Here is a 19,055-nt window from a genome sequence, read left to right as displayed (position 1 = left end):
AGGAATATTTCTTTTCAATTTTTACCTGAGTTAAAGGCAGTTAGAGATAGTTTATTCAAATAATGCTATTATTCAAAGCTTGCAGCTTTGGAAGTTTGTTTTGCTCCACACACTTTGTTCTGTGAACTTTTAAGCAAATATTCAAACATTATTGAGAGCTTGATTTATAAGAGCAGTAGTCTCTTTAGCCTGCATTTTCATTGCCTACTGCAATCCATGCTCCATTTAGTAAAATATACACTTGGTCCTGACACCCACCTGCCCTTTAGTGGCTTCTGTTAAGTCCAACTCAGTGGTTCACACGTGTACATTAGAATCACCTGGGAACATTGAAAAGCAGTATCAATGCAATGCCCAGATCAATCCCACCTCAGGCCAAAACCCAGGCATTAGAATTTTTCAGAAATTTCCCTAGGCAATTTTAATGTGCAGCCATGCTTTGGAAACCACTTTTTGAAACTTCAAGTTCCAGGAGGGCAGGGGCTCTGTTTGTCTGACCTACGATTCTAGTCATCTATCCCTTACTTATTAAATAGCCCCTTGTGTCAGGTACTGGAACTAGGTACTGGGCATAAAACTGGGAACAAAAGATAAAGCCACTGCCTCCTGGAGCTTATATTCTACAGTGGAGATGAAAAATACACAAGCAAACAAATATACAATATTCATTAGTAGAGTGTAACACAGAGTAGCCATCCAATAAATACTTTCTTGAATGAATAATAGCTAACATTTATTAGCTAACTTAACATGTTTTAGGGAATATTCCAAGTGTTTTACAATTATTAATTCATTTACTCCTCATAACAACATTCTGAGGGAGTACATTATATTATTATCATCTCCATGTCACAGATGAGGAAGCAAATGTTAAGTAATCGGCAAGGTCATACAGCAAGGAAGCGATAGGGCCAGGCTCCTGGGCCCAAGAGGTCTGACTCCACTGCCCACTCCCTTAACCAGTACGCTGTGTCCTCTTCCCAAGTCCTGCAGATCATAGCTGAAAGGTAACCTCTTCTAGCAGACTTCTTAGGACTGTAGTAGGTACTCTCATAGTGTCTCTATTTTTCCCTTAATTATCTCACTATATTAAAATTCCCACTTTGCTGCTCTACCCAATTAAAAAGACACCAACCGATTTCCAGCCATTGGCATAGGGCCTGGCATCTGGTAGATACTTGGTAAATGTTTACTGAATTAATAAGGTGTTCTTCACAGCAGGGCTTCCTACTTACTAAGTCAAAGACCAGGGAAACACATCAGATGCCCCAAACAGCAGGCTCTGATGTTTTACCAGCCCAAATGGGCTTCTCAACAGGGAACTCTCCTTATACTATGTAACAACCTAAATGGGAAAAGAATTTGAAAAAGAATAGATACACGTATATTTATAATTGAATCACTTTGCTGTACACCTGAAACTAACACAACATTGTTAATCAACTACACTCCAATATAAAATAAAAAGTTAAAAAAAAAAAGCCAGTCCAGCTTTAAGCTAGGAGGGTTCACCTGTTAGACCAGCAAGCAAGATACTAACTGTACTGCTTTTGCTATTTGCATGAAAATCAGAGAATATTAGAGTATAGTGAGAAGAGGCTGGTAGAATATTTACACTGACTGTGTGAGGGCACCAGGATGAATCTCTCTGGCATTTCAGCTAGTAATGAGGGGACTAATTTATGCCACTAACTCCAGTTTGTTCATAATGTCCAAAATGGCTGGGCTTAGAGGTCTCACCTGAAACCAACTTGGTTAATTTCACTTAGGCCTTTTCACTGACTTGGAAATACTTATAGAGGACCTCATGCCCTTTGCTGTTCAACTGTGCTTAGCTTTCATATTGTATAATGTATAGTGTCTCTATCATGGCATATAGCAATTTGAAAGGACTTCTATAAATTATGAAAACCATTTCCCCAAAGTTAAAGGATACGTAGAAGTAATATACAATGCCTTGGGTCCTCTTCATTCCCTTCACTCCATCAGTTCTCCTTGTCCTGAGAAATTTTCTAAAGGGATTATGCAAATCTGTGGCTTATAGGAGTTTCCAGTGAGTTATCACCATGAACGTTCTTTAATATTTGTGGACATGCCTTTTATCAAAGAGGGAAAGATGTGGGTTATGAGGGAGAAAGAGGAAGGAAATCTTAAGAAATGGGGGCAATGTGAGTACGATTTACAATCTGAAAAACACAGTGCCCACCCTACCTGCACATCCACGGGTTCCGCATGCAAGGATTCAACCAACCTCAGATTCGATTTTTTTGGGGGGGAGGGGGGTACAGATAACAACTTTATTTGTCCATGCCAGGATTAAGTTGCTTAACAGAGAGACAGAGGGTGGTGGGAGGTTGGCATACACCGCACCATTTATGTCGAGGAGGCAGAGCATCACTCCTACCACGGTACCGCGGCCTTCATCCTCCTTCCTCCTGAAGTGCCCCTCGCAGTCAGCAGGCCCCTGCCCCACACTCACCAGAATCGCGTGCTACCGCACTTCTTCCCCCCACTGTCCCAGTACAGAGCCCACCACATCTGGAAATGTCTGTCTTTACATTCATCTATCCACTGGGTCATCTCATGGCTGCTGCGAGGTAGCTGGGATAGCCTCAAGGTTGGAAATAAAACTAAAAATTCGATTTTTTGATCCACGGTTGGTTGAATACTCGGATGCAGAACCCGAGGACACAGAGGTCCGACTGCGCGTTTAAAAGCAGACTTCAGAACCGGTTTGAGGCTGTAATTAGGAAATTGGAAGTACTTTGTTATAAAATACCCACCTTCGGGTAGACTTCAGTCTCAAATGCCACACACCGATGCATGGATCAAGTCCATTCGATGGAATGGAAGGAGGCCAGAGTATCGATATAGCACCACGGCGGGGGGAGGTCGCACATCTGCCCCTTCACAGAATGAAGCTTGACCCTGAGCCATTATCTTAGTATTCTCTCAGAAAATCAAATTGATGGACTTCATATAGGGGGAGAAAGAAAACAGTTGCTCTTTCTGCGGTGTAATTCGTTTAAAGGCTAGATCACTAAAGGTCTTTTTGGCGAGTGGTGAAAACTAAAGTGAAATTCTAAAATTAGTTTTAATCTTGGGAACAACCCTTTTGATCCATTCCTATCATATTGCTACATTCCCCATAGCTGCCATTCTCTTCATCCGATGGAGCATGAATTTTATGAGGACGATGAGTATCTTTCCAGCTTGCCTGCTGATGCAGACAGAACTGAGGACTTTGAATATGAGGTAAGATCATTTTCACACCACTTCACATTTCTTCATGAAGTTATGGTTGAGGCATTTTACATAACAAAGAAAAAATTAATTTATTACTGTGAGAACTATTTTGTCTATTATATATCTAAGGTAAGAGCTTTTAAATATTTGTTTCAGCTATTTGGCACTGGTATTTTAATTATATAGGAAAACATTTTTATAATACAAGCCTGAAAATAATTTGCTCACATTTTTGTTGCTTTATATAAATAATATTATGGCAGCTACATTTTTTTCCTTTGTTTTGTAATATAAGAGAATTTCCAAGTAGAGTTTGGAAAAGAAATTATATTTAAAACCGAGACTATATTTACTATTTTCATTCATTGTGTAGTATTTTTATTTTAACTGATAAACTAAATCTTATATTATTTTTATTCCCCTTCACAAATTCAATTTTTTTTTTTAATGACTCAAGTACTCTAAAGAGCAGTTTCCGTGACTTTCTAGATTGAGAGATGACCGTGTTTAGCCTTCACACGGTACATGTCAGAGTATCCGTACTGTGTTATGAAACAACTCCAAAAGCCCATCTATTAATTACTTAAAAGCTTTCACAAAAGTTAAAGAATTTATCCTAATATTTCCTCTGCTTCTGCAGTCTATAAATCTTTGAAAGGTTTCAGACTACTCTGACATTTGGAAATAAAGTAGATTGAGGAGGTAAAGAAGCTCTGGTAAACAGCCAGAGAACCTGTGATTATCTGCCCTTTTAATGCTTTCAGTGATGTCATACAAGTTCAGCAAAATGTTCTTTTCCATTTTACAACCAGGAAATCCTGAAATCTCTTCCCTTAGGGGGATCTGAAATCAAATAAGGCCAATTCAGTGAAGCTCACCTAAAGCAAATAGATGTTTATTTGAAATCTTGCCCCTGCAAAAGTCATTGCTGGGGATTACAGAAATCATTATTTCTTTTCAGCCAGAATTTGGAAGGGTGTGCGATGATACCTAGTATCTGAGTTGATGGTTTTGTTGCTGTTGTTCTTGTTAATTTCTTATCCCCTCCTCTCCATTAATTTGATTGAAAATTTTATTTTATAAACCTGCTTAAGTACTGGTATACACTGAAATAGCCATTAAGTTTTGCCCATTCATGCAAAATAAATTACAAAGTTGAGACACTTATCCAAATAATTCAGATTAAATCATGTTTTTCTTTCAGTTAATTAATTGCTTTGGGTTTGGGGAATGGATTTTTCTAGATCACTTCAGCTTTTTGTTTCGTTTGTGCCTTAAAGCTTTATTAAAATACATCTGTGTGCTAGGGGAGGACATGGGAGAAAGACTTGCTTAGGTTAAGCAGGTTCACAGTAAAAATTCTTTTAATTAATTAGCATATCTTTGACTATTACAATACAGACAGATTCTATAGTGATTACTAATGCTGAACTGCATCCTCTTTTCTGACCAATGTCAGTCCCTAGGAGAGACCAGCATCAGTGTGATGACAGTGGTAAATGCTCAGACAGGCCTTCTGTAGCCTGCAGCCTCTACTAATCACACCACCATGGTCATTGCTTTGCTGTCAGCTGTGATTCTCTTGCCAAAGTCACCTTTCTGAGTTATTGAAATAAAGAATATTCCCATGAAATTTAAATAAGGAAGAAGTTACTGTGACAGGCTTCGGTCTTGAGAAGGGATACATTTGAGAATATCTGCATGGCTAAAAGTAGGGGTGGAAGCACTGGGGAATACCCCAAGGATAACTGACCAAGCTTAGGAGAGAATGGCTCTACCCAGTACACCTCAGTCTGTTATGCTAACGTGGCACAGTGCCACACGCCATCCCTCTTGTTTGCATCAGATGAGACTGTGAGCTCTAGTCAGTCCTCTGCTATCACCAGAGCAATAAATTTTTGCAAAATTTATTTCCCAGAGCTGGATTCCTGTGAATACGTGCAGAATATTTGTGAGAATTTAAGAGCTGATAGTATCACCAGGGAGATTTAGAAATGCTGCCTTTACACAGTATTACACTTAGAAGCAGGCTGGTCAAGTGTTTCTGTGACAGGCTCAGATGACCCCAGCTCCTCCAGGAACTCTGTTATAACCCAGTAGCTGCGGGGATGCAGTGGATGCAGTGGTCCTTCAGGAAGGACCTGTTTTGTGCCACTTAGAGAGTATTATGGAGAACAGAGGTCTAATGGCCAAACAGAGGACTTCATCTCAGAAAGAGGTACTCATTCCTCTTCAACCTAAACATGAAAACACATCAATAGGCAATCGGAAAAGTAGAGACAGGACTCCTTTCCATCTGCTTTCATTCAGTTGTACCATAAATATTTAATGAGCAGTTAAAAAAAATATGCCAGGTTCTTATCTAAGTTTGGGATTGATGAAGCCTCTGCCCCAGTGGAGTTTAACCTTTAGGAGAAAGAGATGGACAAGAAACAAGTAAGTAAAGACATATTATATCAGATGGTGATTAACTGCTAGTGGACAACAAACGGTGTGGTAACAGAGGAAGGAAGTGCATGGTGTTGGGATGAGGTGTTGCTCTCTTATACAGGGTGGTCAGGGAGGGCCTCTCTCATAAGAGACCTAAAGAGAGTAAAAGAGCTAGCCGTGTGGATTCTGAGAGAGGAGCTTTCCAGACAGAGGGAAGGGCAAGTACAAAGAACTGGAAGCAGGACCACAGCTGGTGGGCTCCAGGAACAGCAGAGGCTGGTGTGCTCTGGGGGCAGAGGCAAGGGCGTCGGGCAGCGGTAGGAGGTGAACTCAGCATGAGTAGCTGGTGGAGAGCAGGGCTGGGTTCTGCAGCCCTCGTAAGATCCCTCTGCCGCTGAAATGAGCTTTAAGATGGGCAAGCAGAGCCTCCAACAGAGCAGTCGGAGGAGGGTGGGAGGCTAGAAGCTGACCGGTGACAGAGGCAGGGGTAAGACATAGTCTGAAAGCACAGCATTCATCCTGGCCCGGAGGGCTTTGCCTGTGTGTCTGCACTTCCATTCCTCGCCTCGTAGTTTTAATATAGTTTGTGCTCGGGCGGGTTTTTTCTTCTGACTTTTCGAGGGCAAAATATCATAGGCCAGAGTGAAACTCAGCTTCTGGCATCCACTGTAATTAGCATAATAAATCTACTCTTAAAAGACAAAAAGAGTACAGAACTGAATTTCTGAACTTGCTGAAAAACAAACCATGCAACTATATAGGCACCTTTTTAAAGGCCTACTTACTATTGACTCAGTGAACCAAAGGTGATCTGTCTATCTTGTGAATACACATTTAGGGACTTTTAGTGTGTGGATTATTGACCCAATAGACCAAAACAGATCTGACTATCTTGTAAAGACATATTTAGGGACTCTTTAACATGCAGATTATTGCATTGATAGATGGTAACAGCTCCCTTCAGAACCATGATAGACAGCAAATGCTTCTTTGGAGATATTATAGTCAATGTGTCAATGCTATGGTGACTCTGGTGTGTTAGGGACCACTGTGAAATTTTTATGACACCCATATCTCACCATGGCCTATCACCACTTTGCCTCAGAAAATTATTTGCCTGGGTTTTAAATTTCCCCCCAGTGCTTCAGAAAAGTCTCAGCAGACCAACCTGTATTAAAAGACTCACAGCTTAAAATTTGATCGTTTTAAACAATAATGGCACTGTTTTCTAATTAAAAATGTAAAGGATTTTAATTTCATTTTTGAAGGAAAAAATAAAAATATCAAAATTTACACAATGCAGCCATCATAAGAGTCAGGGTGCCGACTCTTACTTCCACTGAAATACTGAGGATTAAGCACTCCTTTTTCTGTATTTTCAACTTTGTTCTTTTTTTGTTTCCTAGAGCCAGCTAAAGGTTGAAATAAATCATAAATAGCCTTTAGCAAGTCAGAGGCGGATCTCAAATCCGGCCTTTACCAGAAATAATTTAAAGGGAAAGCCTTTGAGAAAACAGAGCTCTTTTGTCCAACTCCTAATAAAGGTATGTTTGCTACTGCCGGAATGCAAGGAAGACGTTGAATTTTCTGCACCATTTGCCATCAACTCTCAAAACCCAGTGTTGATAGAGGACAGTCAGAAAATTAATAAGTACAACATTTGGATAGTATAAAACATCATGTTAGCCAAGACAAGCAAGTAATTTAAGCCACATTTCTGAGCTTGGTGATTTTTATCATTTAGAAATGCTGCTTGAAGTTGTTTTTATTCCTTCCCCTAAGATTAAGTTGAAGAAACATATCCAATAGCCTGAGTTAAGTGCACATAGAGTTTCCCTTGTGTGTACATTGTCATCACTATGAAAGAGGATTTAGAAGTTTGCTTGGAGAGGTATTAAAAGTAGAAAAGAGAGAAAGACAAGTATGTGTCAGAGTTCTATATAATGTTAACTGAAACCCAAACTTGGGCTAGTATCTACAAACAAGAAAGAGCATTTAGCATATTAATTAGCTTCCTCTTGGCAATTCTTATGCAAAGCGTAAGTAAACCCTTGTGCTATGCTGAGAAGTGTCATTTTGCAAAATTTATTTCCCAGAGCTGGATTCCTGTGAATACGTGCAGAATATTTGTGAGAATTTAAGTATATAATCCCTCTTGTACATAGTTAAAGAAAAGAGAATTATGAATCAGGAAGATGTTCATTCAAAAGAGTAGTTAACAAGAGGATAAGCATTAGTGAGATTTTAATCATATCTTTTTGAGCAACTTCATGATTTGTGAGCCAACTTTCAGAAAAGTTTCCTTAGTGTGCACATATAGAGCTGTGTGGCTCCTTTCTAGGCTGTGAGGGCAGAGGCCTTACCTGTGTGTTCATCATTGCCTGATATCACCTGTCTCATAGCAGATGCTCAATATTTGATGCAGGAATATATGAGGATTCACATTATTGTCTGTATGGACCAACCTTTGAGCAGCACAATCCCTTTCCACCTTTTGCACAAGGGAATTGGAAAGGAGCTTGAGACCACCATGCAGTTATAACAGATATCCTCTCCCTTTCTAATAGCTATTTGTTCTTTTTTTCTTTTAAAGTTTGTACTGTTTTACTGACCTCTCCCTATTTACCTCACCCCCCTAGCCCCTGAAAACCATTTTTCTACTCTCTGTTTCTAAGAGTTTGACTTTATTTTGTTTTCTTTATGTTCCACGTGAGTGATACCACGCATATTTTTTTTTCTCTATCTAGCTTATTTAACTTAGCATAATGCCCTCAAGGTCCATCCCTGTTGTCACAAATGACAGAATTTCCTTCTTTCTCATGGCTGAATAATATTCCATTGTATGTATATACATACACATACAATGGACTATTATATATTATATATATGTGTGTGTGTATATATATATAAAATATATATATATATAAAATATTCTATAAATATTTCTGTCGTGATTTCCTGGGTTATAGTTATTTATGTACTTATCTTTTTCTTCTAAATAGTTTTTATTTTTTAACAGAAGTGACCACTTCTAATTATCTTTATATCACCTGGAAAGCCTAGCACATGCCCTAGTTCATGGGGGGCACTCAGCAGCATTTGCTTGATAAGTGAACAAAGTATTGACCATTGCTGCTACTGTTCTTATTTTATGAGTCCTGAAAACAAATACAAAGGGTTACATGAAGGGAAGGAAGAAGAGAGTTGATGGAGAAGAGAAATTTGAAATAAAGTATGAAAGTCTTTGAGTTTTTTCCCCATAATAATTCAGCTAACAGCCCTGTTGTTAACCAGTTAACATACACTTGTGCCAGATCATAAAAGAAGAAAATCTGGATGTTTTCGGTTGCCTTTCTAACAAAGAAGATGCACATGTTTTACCCCAAACTTATAAGCTGGAGGACCCTAGTAAATAAACATGCTAATTTACGTAGGTAAAAATGACTGGGGTTCAGTTTGTGTTAGGATAATCATATGCCCTGGTTTGCCCTAAACTGTCTCCATATACGAATACTGTTCAAATTTAACTATGAATAGCATCCTCTTCCATTTTCAAAAATGTCCTTTTGCATACCTTGTATGGTTGTCCTAGTTTTTATATTTGTTGAGCCTTAATGGAATCTGAGATTTTGTAATCCCATTTTATATAATCCTAATAGTACAAGCAGAGATGACTCAGAAGTTCCTAATTTGAATACCCATGTTTACTAAATTGAACAATTTTCCTAAGTCATGAATTTCTATTTTAAAAAAAAAGATCTTCTTAAGGAGTGGCTAGAGAGAAAATGCCACAAAGTTGGAAATAGTCATCAAGGTTATTGTAATTCTTTTAGATTTCTTACTGAAAGAAATGAGTTTAGTATGGCTGTTAATTTGGTCATGTAATTTCATAAAACAAATATGAGGCAAATCTGTCTTTTGCCTCACTGATTATGACAACACTAAACTTTATTTCCTAAGAAAACAATGAAAAGCAAATTGAACCTTCCAAGTTGGTGATTAAACAATGTAACCAAGGGCACATTTCTTTGACTAGGAATCTAGATAGAAAATGAAGATTCCTTATGCTACGTATATGAATTTTATCAAAATGCTGACATTCAGTTTTTGTTTGATGATACTCAGTGATACACATTCAGATGATTTCCTTGCATTACTGAAAGGTGTTCGGGAAAGGTTGGGTTTAAGGTGAACATTTGCATATGAAATCATATTTTCCCAATGACTTCTATTCTGCTTTCAAAGAACAGTTTTCATAGGTACAAAGAAAGAAGAGCTATCTGTTCCAATATAAAGCAAATCACAGATAAGCATTCCAATGTTCCTTTCAGAAGCAATGTAATCAAGTGAAAGGAATCCAAACTAGGAGTCTGGTCCCAGTTCTAGCTCTGTTTCTTGAAGGGACCCCTTACCTCTTCAATCACAGCATCCTCACATGTGAGCTCTGTGAGGCCACTAGTGTTGGTTATGGAATGATTTGTCAGCATCTAGTTCTTCCATGTAATACAAAAGCAAAGTGACACAAATGCATAGTCAAATCCTTAAAAATTTTACAAATATTTTAACATTTCAAACATATCAACTGACACTTTATGGGTTTTTATAAAGAGAGCACACACCCATGTAAGACTCCACATTGTGAGTAGTTGTTCTGGTCTGTACAGACTGTACAATAGTCTGGTCTGTTGTACCAATTGTAGCAAGCAACACGCCCTCTCGCCCTGTCTTTAGCTTTAGTGTTTAGAACAAGTTAACTCATATACATTTGCCAATTCAGAATGTCAGATGCAGTCTGTAGGCACTAGAAACAAATGGTTTTATTTAAATACAGTGTTTATTTTTTAATTAGGAAAATTATTCTAGTTTGGATTTTTTTCCATCAATTTATTATCTCTGAAAAAAATGTTGGAATCTTTAAAGAGCATGTGTTTTGTATTGGCATATCGTTCTACCTTTTCTCCCTTAAGACATAAGCTATCGGTGATGCCCTAGTTCTCAGTTATGTGGTGAGCCCACCGGTATTCACTATGTATTAAATAATCTAATTTAATATCGGTAAAGGGGAAACTTGCATGTACAATACAGATGGGCCAAGAATTATGGTAAATCTGATCTATGTGTTTGAAGTCCAAAATAAAAAATTTAAATATCATTATCCGCAATTGTATTACCTGAGTTAACCACAGTCAACATTTAATGTGTTTCCCTCTTTATGTACATTGGTTTTTTTGTATAACTGAAAATTTACCTTTTTGTTGGGTATTTATTTTTCCATATTTTCTTGGCTATCATAAAAAGCTACAGTAAAGTGCTTTATACATAAATCTATCTGTATTTTTTCCAGCTTTACTGAAATATTGAGTTAGCCAAAAAGTTTGTTTCGATTTTTCTGTAAGAGATGGAAAATCCCAAATGAACTTTTTGGCCAGCCCAATATAACTGCTGTATAACATTGTATAAATTAAAGATATACCACATAATGATTGATACATGCATATGTTGCAAAATGATTACCACAGTAAGGCTAGTTCATACATCCATCCCCTCACATGATCACCATTTTTATGTGTGTAATGAGAACATTTCAGATCTACTCTCTTAGCCACTTTCAAATATATAACATAGTACTGTTAACTGTAATCAAAACGCTGTGCATTAGATCCCCAGAACTTACTCACCTTATTGCTGGCCGTTTGTACCTTTGACCCACATCTCCTCAAACCCCCCAACCCCAGCCCCTGGCAACCACTATTCTACTCTCTGGTTTTGAGTTTGCCTTTTTTAGATTCCACATATAAGTGAGAACACAATATAGCCTTTCTCTGTCTGGCTTATTTCACTTAACATAACGCCCTCAGCGTCCATCTACGTTGTGGAAAATGGCAGGATTTCCTTCTTTTTACGGCTGAATAATATTTCATTTTGTGTGTGCGTATCATGTGTATGTATGAGATATATATATATATATATATATATATCACATTTTATGTATCCATTCGTGGATTGATGGACACTTAGGTAGTTTCCATATCTTAGCTATTGTGAATAATGGTGTACTGAACATGGGGGTGCTGATATCTCTTTGATATCTTGTTTCTGTTTCCTTCGGGATTGCTGGATCATTTTGTAGTTCTATTTTTAATTTTTGAGGAACCTCCATACTGGTTTTCATAGTGGCTGCACCAATTTACATTCCCACTATCAGTGCACTAGGTTCCCTTTTCTCGCCATTCTCACCAAACACATTATCTGTCATTTTGACTATAGCCATTCTAACAGGTATGAAGTGATTGATATTTCATTGTGGCTTTGATTTGCATTTCCTGATGATTAGTGAAGTTGAGCACTTTTTCATGTACCTGTTGGCCATTGTATCTCTTCTTTATGAAAGTGTCTATTCAAGTCCTCTACCCCCATTTTTAATCAGATTATTTGTGGTTTTGTTGTTGTCTTTGCTGTTGAACTGTATGAGTTTCTTATGTATTTTGGATACTAACCCTTTATGTGATGTGTGGTTTGCAAATATTTTCTCCCATTCTGTGCAATGCCTCTTTATTCTGTTGATTGTTTCTTATTCTGTGCAGAAAGTTTTTAGTTTGATGTAGTCCCACTTAATTATTTTTGCTTTTGTTGCTTGTGCTTTCGGTGTCATACCCAAAAATTAGTTGCCAAGAACAATGTCAAGGGGCTTTGTCCTCATATTTTCTTCTAAGAGTTTTATAGTTTCAGGTCTTATATTTAAGTATTTAATCTGTTTGAAGTTAATTTTGTGAGTGGTATAAGACAGGGACCCAATTTCATTCTTGTGCATGTGATACCCAGTTTTCCCAGTAGCACTTATCAAAGAGACTGTCTTTTCCCTATTGATTATTCTTGGCTCCCTTGTCAAATAATAGTTGACCATAAATGCTTGGGTTTATTTCTAGGCTCTTCACTCTGTTCCACTGGTCTATGTGTCTGTTTTTTATAGCAGCATCATACTATTTTGATCACTATAACTTTGTAATATGGTTTGAAATCAGGAAGTGTGATGCCTCCAGCTTTGTTCTTCTTTCTCAAGATTGCTTTGGCTATTTGGGACCTTTCTGGATCCATACAGATTTTAAGTTCTTTTTCTATTTCTGTGAAAAATACCATTGGAATTTTGATAGTGATTGCATTAAATTTGTATATGGCTTTGGATAATATGGACATAACAATATCAATTCTTCTGATCCATGAACATGAGATATTTTTCCACCTATTTGTGTCTTTTTCAATTTCTTTCACGAAAGTCTTACAGTTTTCAGTGTACAGATCTTTCATCCCCTTGGTTAAATTTACTACTAAGAATTTTACTGTTTTTGATGTTATTGTGAATAGGATATTTTCTTTATTTCTTTTTCAGCTATTTCATTGTTAGTGTAGAGAAACAGAACTGATAACTCTATGTTGATTTTGTATCCAGCAATTTTACTGCATTCACTGATTAATTCTAATAGTTTTCAGTGGGATCTTTAGGATTTTCTGTATATAAGATCATATCTTCCACAAACAGAGACAACTTTACTTTTTCCTTACTGCTTTTTATTTCTTCTTTTTGCCTAATTACTTGGGCTAGGATTTCCAGTGCTGTGTTGAGTAGGAGTGATGTGAGAGGACACCCTTGTCATGTTCTTGATCTTAGAGGAAAAGCTTTCAACCCTTCACCATTGAATATGTTAGCAGTAGGCTAGTGATATTTGGCCTGTATTATGTTGAAGTACATTCTTTCTATACCCAATTTGTTGAGAGCTTTTAATCATGAAAGGATGTTGAATTTTGTCTAATGCTTTTTCTGCATCTATTGAGATGATCATATGATTTTTATCTTTAATTCTATTAATATGGTGTATACAGTTATTGATTTGAGTATGCTGAACCACTTTTGCATCTGAGGGATAAATCCCACTTGATCATGGTGTATGATTCTTTTAATGTACTGTTGAATTTGGTTTGCTAGTATTTTGTTGAGAATTCTTGTGCCTACATTCATCAGGGATATTGGCTTGTAGTTTTCTTATTTTGTAGTGACTTTATCTGATTTTGGTTTTAGGGTAATGCTGGCCTTATAAAATGAGTTTGGAAGTGTTCTTTCCTCTTCAATTTTTTGGAAGATTCTGAGAAGTACTGACATTAATTCTTCTTCAACTGTTTGGTAGAATTCACCAGAAGAACCATCTGGTCCTGGGCTTTTCTTTGTTGGGAAGTTTCTGATTACTGATTCAATCTCCTACTTATTATTGGTTTATTCAGATTTTCTATATTTTCGTGATTAAGTCTTGGTAGATTGCATGTTTCCAGCAGCTTATCCGTATTTTCAAGGTTATCCAATTTGTTGAGTGTAATTGTTCATAGTAGTCTCTTATGATCCTTTGTATTCCTGTGATTTCAATTATAATGTGTTCTCTCTCATTTCTGATTTTATTTATTTGACTTTTCCTTCTTTTTATTCTTAGTCTAGCTAAAAGTTTGTCCATTTTTTATCTTCTAAAAAAATCACCTCCTACTTTCACCTATAATTTCTTGTTTTCCTGGGCTCTATTTTATTTATTTCTGTTCTGATCTTTGTTATGTTCTTCCTTCTGCTAACTTCAGGCTTAGTTTGCTCTTCTTTTTCTAGTTTCTTGAAGTGTAAAATTAGGTGGGTTTTTTCTTTTTAGTTTTTTTTTTTTCCCCTTAGTGTCAGCATTTATCACTAACTTTCCTCTTAGGACTCCTTTTGCTGCATCCTGTAAGTTTGGGCATGTTGTATTTCCATTTTCATTTGTTTCAAGAAATTTTTTGATTTCCTCTTTTATTTATTTTTTCATTATTGGTTGTTCGGCAGTACGTTCTTTAATTTCCATATATCTGTATATTTCTTTCCTCCTATTTTTTCCTCCTATTATTGATTTCTACATTTATACAATTGTGGTCAGAAAAGATACTTGGTATGGTATCAGTCTTCTGAATTTGCCAAACTTGGTTTGTGATCTGACATATGATCTATTCTGGACAATGTTCTGTATGTGCTTGAGATGAAAGTGTGTTCTGCTGCAGCTGCTGGATTGAATGTTCTGTATATGTGCATTAGGTTCATTTGGTCTAAAGCATACAGTTCCCCCTTCAACAGTGGGAGGGGGGGTAGGTACACCAACTGCCCCATGCAGTCAAATATATATAAAAGTGTGTAACTGTACAATCAGCCCTCCATATCCATGGTTCCACATCCACAGATTCAACCAACCATAGATTGTGTAGTATTGTAATACACATTAATTTTTAAAAAATACACATGTAAGTGGGCCCCTGTAGTTCAAAATTGTGTTGTTCAAAGGTCAATTGTATTTCAAGTTCAATGTTACTTTATTGATTTTCAACATATCCTTACTGATTTTCAATGTTTCCTTATTGATTTCTTGTTGATGATCTGTCCATTGTTGAAAGTGGGGTATTGACCCCTCTATTATTATTATATTGTTCTCTATTTTTCCTTTCAGGTCTTTTAGTATTTGCTTAATAAATGTAGTTGCTCTGCTGCTACATATGTATATTTTTACAATTGTTATATCCTCTTGACAAATCGACCCCATTATCATTATATAATGAGCTGCTTTGTCTATTGTAATGGCTTTTGACTTACAGTCTATTGTCCCTTTTGGTTTCCACTTATACGGAGCATCTTTGACATGGTGGAATTTGAACCATAGGAAGGCTGTAGAAGCACATCTGATTTACTTAACAGAGAAAACTAAACCCCATGAAGGTTAAAGATTCACCTAGCACATTTACTTATTAGCAGAAGCTGGACAAAAATTTCCTCTTTTTCTTAAAAAAAAAAAAAGCAAAACATTTATTATAAAAAAAAAATAGATATTCATTATTTTGTTTCCTTATTCATATTCCCCTTTGGCATATATTATACTCTTGAAAATTATACTCTCTAGAAAAGAACACATACTCAATAATTCACTTTTCTTTTATAAACAATCCCAAACCAACACATCCTGAAAAGTGATCACTTGTAATTTATCTTCTGAGAGAGGTCTAAAAGTCCTAAATAACCATTGGAAGGATAGTGTGTTTTGAGAGGATGTTTATGAGTAACTAGAGAATCCACAAACAGCTGTTGAACCTTTTTGCAGCCAGGGAGTTCATAATCCTTAAAGAATTTTTTTTTCCATTCACTTATATGCGAGTACCTGCCAAATAAAGGCAGTTGTGAATTCCCTTAAGCAAAAGTTTTAAATTCTTTTAATGTTTTAAAGTTCTTTAAGTTCTTTAAAAAAAAAAAAAAGAAAAAAAGAACATGAGAGAATTTAGTTGGGAAATTCATAAGAAAACTGTGATTTCCCTAAGTGAAAACACTACTGTTTGTAGTTAAGAATGATTTAATCACTTCCTGTCTGATAGGCACAGAAATTAATATAATCTCTTCCTCCAAAATGAAAGTGAAAGGGACTCAAACCTTTTTTCTGTCCTTCAGATATCCCAGATGATCATCAGAGTTCCCATTACTGACTTTCTTCTGTGTTAACTTAAAGGTCCAAAAATTTCCAATGATATGCATTTATTCACCTTAAACAGTTTTTAGTAATGCAATAAAACCTGATGTAGGATAGGTAAACTATAGGACTCATAGTAATTCACAGAGGTGGCAGCACATGTGAATATTCAGTTAGTTTTACTCTCTGATTCTCAGAGGAGGAAATGCATTAACATTATCCCAACTCAAAACCAGACTCACCATTCCATATGCAAGTTGTATTCTTTATGTCTGTCAAAAGAAGAGAAAGCCAGATATTCTCTCAGGGACTTCTCTCAGGTGTGGGGAAGTTATTTTTAGTATCATTTCTTGTCACTTTTCTTATAGGTCTTGAACACGTGCATAACTATAGTAGCCATATAACAAAGTATAGACTTCTGTAATATAGTAATGAAGGTGATCAATGTCTTATAGATATCAGATCAATCACCTGAAAAAGACTCTAGAAGATTTTCTGACACCTGAATTATTTTGCTTATATTCCAACTGTATAAAATAAATTACCTTCATTAGGTCCTCGTTTTTGTCCCTTATAATTAACTTATCCATTAATTTGGAAGAAAACCCTTAAAAATTGTGTTACTCACAAATGAAGGCCTAATTATATCACTCTGATTGGAGGAAAAATTATATTTAGATATATTAGGAATCAGCCTGAAGTGGGCTCAAGTTAAACTCCACTGCTTAGTACTTGTGTGACCTCTTGCTGCCTAAGGTTCCTCATCTGCGTGAAGAAAATAATATTAACAATAAGTATTTCTTAAGATTAAATGACATAATATATGAGAACCTAAGTACAGTGACTGGGATATATATTTATATTTATATTTTGAGTGTGCGTATTTATATGTATTTTCCATCATTTAACCATTGTAAGGCTCAATTTCATCACCTTGAGTGAAGAATATTTAAGAAGGAAGGAGAAAGAGTTGATGTCTCCTCACAACTAGGGCACCTACCAGATGCTAGTGAGGGACCTCGACACCCAAGGGTATGGGCGGAACCCCCGAGTGACTGGGTAGGACGTGGGGGGAGCGAGTGGGGAGGAGAAGTGGAGGAGGGATGGGACCAGCACCCCTGAGGGGTGGCTGGGGGAGGGGAGGGGTTCCCATGGCTGGAGAGTCCCACTCACCACAGGGGATCAACAGGGACAGGGAAAGACCCTCGGAGGTTCAGAGGATTGGAGGGGAATGGGGCTAGTGTTTTGCATACCCACTCAGGCCCCAGGGAGCCTGCTAGTGTCCCAGGCCTGGTCCTCTGCACTCCTGGGCCCTCTATGGCAGTGTGGGTCCTGGGGGCAAGGGAGGGAGGAGGGCAAGAAGAGTAGAGGCGAATGGGGAGGAATCCTAGGGGATCAGAGGATGGGGGAGGAACATGGCTAGCATTTCTCCCACCCAGCTGGGCCCCAGTGAGCCTGCTGAGGTCCCAGGCCTGATCCTCCACACTCCGATGCCAAAGGCACTTCGGGGCCCCCTCCTGCCTCTCTGAGCTTAAGCCCCGCCCCCCACACCCCAGTGCCTTTTCCTGCCACATAAGTCCTGAGTCTAGACCCCACCCCTGCCTAAACCCAGCCCCCAACTAAGCCCCCCAGCCTAAGATCCACCCCCCACAGCCAAAGCCTTTTCCGGCCTTTTTTTTTTTTTTTTTGCTACTGCAGTTCTGTTTTACCTTCCAGTAGTTGTTTCACTTTTCTAGTATATATGCTGGTTTTCTAATCTTATTTTATTTTTTATTCTTTATTATTGTTCTGCTCCTTTTTTTTTTTTTTTTTTTTGGCCACACTGTGTGGCTTGCGGGATCTTGGTTCACAGGCCAGGGGTCAGGCCTGAGCTCCTGTGGTGGGAGAACCGATTCTGAACCACTGGACTGACAGAGAACCTCAGCTCCCAGGGAATATAAATTGGAGTGAGGTCTCCCAGAGGTCCTCATCTTGGCATCAAGACTCAGCTCTACCCAACTGCCTGCTAACTCCAGTGCTGGAAGCCTAAGGCCAAACAACCAGTAAGACAGGGACACAGTCCCACCCAACCAAATAAATGAGACAACAAAAAAATACAGATGAAGGAGCAAGGTAAAAACCTACAAAACCAAATAAGTGAAGAAGAAATAGGCAACCTACCTGAAAAAGAATTCAGAATAATGATACTAAAGATGATCCAAAATCTCAGAAATAGAATGGAGGCAGAGACTGAGAAAATGCAAGAAATGTTTGACAAAAACCCAGACAGACTAAAGAACAAGCAGAGATGAACAACACAATACCTGAAATGAAAAATGCACTAGAAGGAATCAAAAGCAGAATAACTGAGGAAGTAGAACAAATAAGTAAGCTGGAAGATTTTATTGGCATAGAGCTGCTTGTAGTAGTGTCTTAGGATGCTTTGTATTTCTGCAATGTCTGTTGTAACTTCCCCTTTTTCGTTTCTAATTTTATTGATTTGAGTCCTCTCCCTCTTTTTCTTGATGAGTCTGGCTAATGGTTTATCCATTTTGCTTATCTTCTCAAAGAACCAGCTTTTAGTTTTATTGATCTTTGCTATTGTTTTGTTTCTATTTCATTTATTTCAGCTCTGATCTTTATGATTTCTTTCCTTCTGCTAACTTTGGGTTTTGTTTGTTCTTTCTCTAGTTCCTTTAGGTATAAGGTTAGATTGTTTGAGATTTTTCTTGTTTCTTGAGGTAGCCTTGTATAGCTATAAACTTCCCTCTTAGACCTGCTTTTACCACATCTCATAGGTTTTGGATTGTCGTGTTTTCATAGTCATTTGTGTCTAGGTATTTTTTGATTTCCTCTTTGATTTTTTCAGTGATCTCTTGGTTATTTAGTAATGTA

General features: G+C 37.4%; 1 protein-coding gene across 2 annotated transcripts in view; it reads left to right on the top strand.

The window, feature by feature from the left end:
• PDZRN4 (PDZ domain containing ring finger 4) overlaps nucleotides 1-19,055 on the top strand; it is a 374,440-nt gene that overhangs the window by 303,535 nt on the left and 51,850 nt on the right. For both annotated transcript variants that reach the window (XM_030835379.3, XM_030835380.3), the window contains one exon: nucleotides 3,153-3,255. In XM_030835379.3, the coding sequence (XP_030691239.2) occupies nucleotides 3,153-3,255 (103 nt within the window). The remainder of the gene's footprint in view (nucleotides 1-3,152; nucleotides 3,256-19,055) is intronic.

The sequence above is a fragment of the Globicephala melas genome, chromosome 10 (genome assembly GCF_963455315.2).
Source record: "Globicephala melas chromosome 10, mGloMel1.2, whole genome shotgun sequence".
Taxonomy (NCBI): domain Eukaryota; kingdom Metazoa; phylum Chordata; class Mammalia; order Artiodactyla; family Delphinidae; genus Globicephala; species Globicephala melas.
Note: the sequence above shows the minus strand (reverse complement) of the source record. Positions and strands in the feature narration are given on the sequence as shown.